The 6,342-nt window shown below is 49.1% G+C and overlaps 1 protein-coding gene across 1 annotated transcript in view; it reads left to right on the plus strand.

The window, feature by feature from the left end:
• The window catches only part of IQCK (IQ motif containing K), a 117,372-nt gene extending 111,796 nt beyond the window's left edge, over positions 1-5,576 (plus strand). Inside the window, exon 9 of the mRNA XM_087417064.1 lies at positions 4,309-5,576. Within this exon, the coding sequence (XP_087273190.1) occupies positions 4,309-4,364 (56 nt within the window). The 3' untranslated portion in view covers positions 4,365-5,576. The remainder of the gene's footprint in view (positions 1-4,308) is intronic.
• Positions 5,577-6,342: the final 766 nt, after the last annotated feature.

Consider the following 6,342-nt stretch of genomic DNA (forward strand, 5'->3'; position numbering starts at 1 on the left):
CCCTGAAGACTCTGATTCTAAAGGTCTGGGCCGGGAATCTATTTTTGCCCCAAGTGATCCTTCATGCTGATGCCACACCTGGGCAACACTGAATGAGTGGCTGGATGACCCCGTGGTCCCTGAATTTCCTCCCTATGTCTCGAGCCTTAGGCAGCTTCTCTGACTGTCCTGAATTCTCAGCCCCGTCAGACTGGAGCAGGAGAGGATGAGGGCGACCAGGAGGAGGGAACTAAACGAGTCTCATCAGTATTCGGGACCTTGCTTGTCACATCGCCTTTAATTGAAGCTGAAGGGCTGGCGCATCTCTCCGGGATTTTCCACCCTCCCAGCCCTTCCGGAACTGGCTGCGAACCAGCCTGCTGAAGGGGACAAGGACGATGCAGGGGCATGGAGGCATCTGTCTGTTGTTGTTGGAAGCCAACCACGATGATGTCTCTGAACTAAGGTGGAAACGGGGTTCTTTCATTCAAGCACCCCTGCCTGCCTCTCCCGGGCTGCCTCCTCCCTCGCTGCCTCCATCCACTGAGTACCCCCGTTCCGCCAAGACCAGGAGGACAACCACTAAGGAGCGCCTGTTTCTTAATTTTTAGTAAAGTAATCTTTGCACGTGGTTCCCATGGTTAAAACGAAATATAAGATAAAACAGAGGACGCCATGAGCATCATCACCCTCGTGTACGGCAATCTCCGTGAACTCTTAGCTGATTCTCTGGGCGGTTACTTCTGTCTCTCTAACACAGAGAGGAGTTTAGACATTATCTCCTGATTTCCTGCTGTGACAGATGAGGATTAGCATCCCATGCCCATCCTCCTCAAACGGTTCAGTTGCTCTTTCCCATTCCTTTATGGGTTGACTTTGTAATTTCAAGTAACACACCACCATCTTTATTTCTTTTTAACTTTTTTTTGGGGGGGGGTGAAATACACATACAATGGTGACTATGAAATACATGTAACTATAAAGCAGACACTCACGTAACCACCATCCTGGTGAGGAAACTGAACAGTCAACACTTTTAAAGCCCCTCCGCCCCGTGAAGCCACTTACCCAAACTTTTGTGATAATCCTTCTCTTGCTTTTCTGTCGCGTTCTTCTTTCTATGCACCCCTCAACATTTAGATTTGCTGTCAAGAGAACCACACTATATGCATTATTCCACGCCTTGCGCCTTCCCTTCGATGTTGGTAAACTAACCTAAGTCGACACGTGTAGCTGGTTCATTTGCGTTCACTGCTGTACACTCGCTGTTCAAGTAGACCCCGATTTACTTACCCAGTCAGTGGGTGAGAGACATCTGTGTTGTTTCCAGTTTTCTGCTGTCCTGACATCCTCACGCATGTCTCCTGGTATGTGTACAGGGCAAGGGTTTCTGCAGGGACGGACACAGGAGTGGAATGGCTGCACTGCATGGACCGTGCGCACTCAGTTTCACCTGCTAGTGCCAGTTTTCCAGTGCGGTTGCACCAGTGGACACTCCCCACCTCCAGAGATTCTGACTTGATGGGCCAGGGTGGGCCGGGTATTGGGACTGTTCAAAGCCCCAGGGGGTTCCCCCGTGAGGCTCCACACCCACCTTTATGTCCAGGCCATCAACTTGAGGTGCTATCTGGAATCTCCAGTTTGAAGGCGCGCCCCTAGGATCCCTTTCCACTCTCCTCCCTCAAGATCTGTGTGAGGATCTGAGAGATAATAAGGGCTTTTTCCCAGGTAAGGTCCAAGTGTAGGGGTGGGTCAGAGAGGTTAGCAGTTGCAGACAGGAATTGGCTAAAATCCTGGGACAGAGGCCGGCAGGTGAATTCTCCCTCCAGGCGGGGCTGAGGAACTGAAGAAAACCCAAGGGTGGGCATTCCTCAGCCAGTCCCTCCTTCCCTCACACTACTAGGAGCCTCGAGTGTCTGTCTGCCAATTGCAGGCCAGAGAGAGTGTCCTTCAAACGGCTTAGATTTTGAGACATTGAGACTCCTCTGAACTGCTCTGAGGGTCTTTATGTCATCTTTCTTTAAAGGGACTCCAACCACAGTTTGGGGCTCTCAACCCTGGCTGAACATTAGCAATACACGGGAGCTTTCGATAAAGACCAGTGCCCGAGGCTCAGACCTCAGAATGTGTGGGGTGAGACCCAGGCACCTTCAGGCTTCAGAAGCTGCCCGGGTGCCTCTTAAATGCAGCCAGGGCAGAGAACCAGTGGTCAGTGGGTCTCAGATTTTAACCCGTGTTCATCAGAAGCACCTGGGGGGCTTGTTAAAAACACAGATTGCTGGGGACCAGCCCTGTGGCCGAGTGGTTAAGTTCAGTGTGCTCCGCTTCGGCAGCCCCAGGTTTGGTTCTCGGGTGCAGACCTACACCGCTCGTCTCTCAGTGGCCATGCTGTGGCAGGGGCGCCCAACAAAAAAGAGAATGGGCAGCGGATGTTAGCTCAGGGTGAGTCTTCTTCAAGCAAAAAGAGGAAAATTGGCAACAGATGTTAGCTCAGGGCAAATCTTCCTTGGCAAAAAAACCCAACAAAACAAAACACGAAAAACACGGATTGCTGGGCTCCACCTCGGTTTCTGATTCTGTAGGTCTGGAGGGGGCGCCCTGGATTTGCATTTCTAACAGGTTCCCAGTGATGCAAACGTTGCTGGTCCCCCACCACACCTGGAGAACATCCTGCACCTGAGGTGTCACTGCATCCCTCCCCGCGGGGATCTAGAGCAGCCATGTGCCGAGCCACCCCGTCTGGTCGTGTGCGCCTCTTCCCAACTCTGTCTCCCGTGGTCAAGCTGATAGCTCAAAATTAGCTATGGAATTGGCAAATGCCACAGATCACGACTCCACCACCCCCATTCAGTTGCTAAACATTCACATCCGGGACCCCATCATGGATCTGTGGGTTCTCAGTGGGAAGGGCACCTACTGAGGTGGGGAGCATCCTCAGCTATGAAGGATCATTCACTGTCATCATCATAGGGTCTTCCCTGTGGTTACTTGCATAGCTTCTATATACATGGAACAAAAAAGGTATATACATTTAAAACAATTTAAAAAATTTTTCCCATGACCACAGCCTTCAAGTATTAAAAATATTTTTCTGGTTTGAGTTATTAATACAATTATTAGTAGTTCACAAAGTCAAATACATACATTATAAATTGATAATTATTAAGCATAGAAAGTAAAGGCAACTCTGGGGGACGCCAGCATTTCAAACTGCTTCCTCGCTTGGCCCCTGGGGATTTTTGCACGCAGGGCAACATGAGGGTGGGGAGAGGCAGGAGAGGGAAGCCCAGCAGCTGCGAGTCTGCGTGTGGAAGCGCAAGGTGTGGAAATGGACTCTGTGGATAAACCACGACCACGAGCCCCTGGAAAGTCTTTTTGTGGCCCCAGCTCCAAGACTGCTGGGCCAGCCCGTGCTGCTGCAAGCCTTCAGCCCACTGCATCGCAGGCGATGGGGGCCACACCTCTCCCCCTGCTCAGGTCTGGCAGGGTGTGCCCTGAGTCTCTGGGAGGTCAGGACCAGGACCAGGACCAGCAGGACGGGCTGAACTGAAACCTCCGCCCTACTTGGTGACAACCCCCAACAGCCTTCCTACTGGAGCACTGCTCTCCACAAACCACCAGAGCCCGCGCCCTTGCTCAGGATATCCCTTCCAGCATTAACTTCTGGGGCAAGCACCTGGATAGCAGAAGCAAAGACTTATTAAAAAAGAGAGGGTCTTTCCAAAAGGATCCCCCCCTCCCCAACCCAGGGATCCGGGTTTCCCTATTTTTGGGGAGAGGGGCTTTTATCTGTTGGGACAATTTCGCTTACAAATAGTGCCATACTCGGTGTTCAGCTGACTTTCCTGTTTGGCTGACTCAGGAAATCACCCAGCTCACATTCTTGTCCAGACCATGAAACACTAGAAAAGATTCTCTTCTGACCTAGTATTGACCCCAGTGTTATCCTGAGTTTTTAATTTTGGGTGGGTGGAGGGAACAGGGGAGTGGTGACAGACGGCGCTGAGCCGAGCTTGGAATCTGTCAGCGTCTTTGCAGAGCTTCCTTCCTTCAGTTCCCCCGACCTGCAGAGCACATTTCTGACCTTCTGAACTGATCTGAGAATGGCCACGAACAGGGCGTGAAGCGGTATTGAAAGTTCAGGTGCCGCCCTTGGGGCACAATGGCCCTCTTCTTCCTCACTGGATCCGTGGCGCCAGAACCACAGTGGCTGCCGGATGGGTTTTGGTGAAACTGACCTTCTCCACACTTCCCAGTGTTCGATTTCCAAATAACAAGCCTGTCTAGGTATGTACATCGCTCCTGACTTTCTCTTTCATCTCTTTGCAGTGAAATGCAAGATGGAGGATGAGGAAGAGGCTGCAGCTAAGACCCCACCACCTTAACCTCTGTTGGTATCCTTTCCCTTCTGAGCGCCAATGACCCCACTGGAGGAACATGTCCTAATTATGCTTCCTCCACTGTGATTTCCTTAAGGACTTGATTCGGTACATGTGAATACAGAACCTTTTCTGCACAAGATAAGATTTGTTGCAAATGTGCTTTAGTGCCAAGAGTTTATTATAAGAAAGTACTAGTCTTAACTTTCTGCTTTCTGCTTTATCCCCAAACTTTATTCTTTTCCTCCATATATTTTTTCAGTGCCTCAGGAGTGTTCTACACTAGCCACCATTAAAATGTGCAACGAACTCCACTTCCAAGAGACGCTTAAATGCTCTAGTTACCAGTTTCCTTCTCTCGGCTGCCTTTACAAAGATCTGTATTTAAATCTAAGCCCCAAACCTCTGCAGTGGGTTTTAAGCTTATCTGGTGAACACTCTTTTCATAAAAAAGACATTATTGCCTATGACCATTTCCAAAGGAGACCGGCCCTTAACTTTTATTGCAAACCCAACAAGATGAGACACTTAAGCCCAGACAACAATAACAAAGGATTTTTCTTGTCCAGGCCCCGAAGTTTTATAGAAAGTTGCTCATTTTATGGGTAAGCTGACTTATTACCCTCATTTGTTCTGCGGTTTGCTATTAACCAGGACCCTTCCATTCAAAATGCCACAGACTTAGCCTCCAGGCAGATCCGAAGGCCTAGTCATTGTACTGGGTGGTTCTGACAAGCTACCACACGTCTTAAGTAAATAGTAAAGCCTTTATTTTTGTGTTAAGAACAGCATTTTGAAAATAAAACCTATCTGCCCATGCTTTACAACCTTTTAAATTTGTAATATTTATACACAGTCATTTATGGTACACATTGATTGTCTTGAAATCTCCGTAATGATTTTTTTTTATAAGTATGCAACAGTCAGCCAGGGGAGGATAAAGGTACATTATAAAACACACATTAATACATTTAATAAATATATATTATCTATCAAAACCGAGCCTTAGCTCTTTATCAATTAATAAAAAGCACCTGCTGAGAACTCCTGTAAGCTGGTATAATCATTGCATCACTGGAGTATAAAAGCCACCGTGCTCCCTTTCAGTTTGGGGTTCAACTCAGCTTTGCCCAACCAAGAAGACCACCCCAAGTTTACACTGTTCAGGGGACCCCGACGGATCTGTGCTAAACGCACGATCCCAGTTTTCAACAACTGAATCCCAAACCCTCGTGACACGAGGCACGTCCCGGTTTGTGAATTCTGCGAGCCGGGTCCCTCCCTCCCCTCTCCCCCCTCCCCCTCCAGTGGAGACACCCAGGACAGAATGACCATTTTCTATTGAAAGGGGCACAAGAGTGGCTGTTATAGTCCCGCGGTGATTTTCATAGCGGACTCGGGAAGATTTGTGCTTACAATCAGGTATTTTGACCCCAGGTGCTCTTCCAGATCATTCTCCCAACAGGTCTTGTTGACATAAACATATCTTAAACAGAGGTGCCATTTAATTTTGTATTTAAACTTGGCTCCGTGGCGGCAGCTGGCTGCCAGTCTCTTGGCAAAGATGCCTCTCTGCACCCTTCAGGTGAATAGTTCTCTGCCCTCTCCCCTCACTCCCCGTCTCTGTCCCCAGGGGGAGGGCATTCAGCCCACTCTTGACCTTAAAGCCAAAATAAAACAAAACCCAGAAGCGTGATAATGTTATCAGAGATTTAAAAAGAAAAGAAGTAAGAAAGGTCTTGTTAAGTGAGGTTTCCCATGGCTCAGAGCTGGATCCATCTTTATGGTGGTGGAACGTGACTTTCCCGTTGTAGCCATTTACGCCGTGCTCACTGCTCACCTTACTGGCTCGGACCACCAAGAACTTAGAGAGAAAACAAGCGTGTGAATTGCTCCCTTCTGCAAGGGGGGCTCTTGCAGCCCGAGTCACGGATGGATCAGAGAGCTCCAAAGGACTGCAGAGAGCGGGGGTGAACAGCCATCT

This window comes from Ceratotherium simum, chromosome 26 (genome assembly GCF_057802395.1).
Source record: "Ceratotherium simum simum isolate JZ-2026a chromosome 26, ASM5780239v1, whole genome shotgun sequence".
NCBI classification, from domain to species: Eukaryota; Metazoa; Chordata; class Mammalia; order Perissodactyla; family Rhinocerotidae; genus Ceratotherium; species Ceratotherium simum.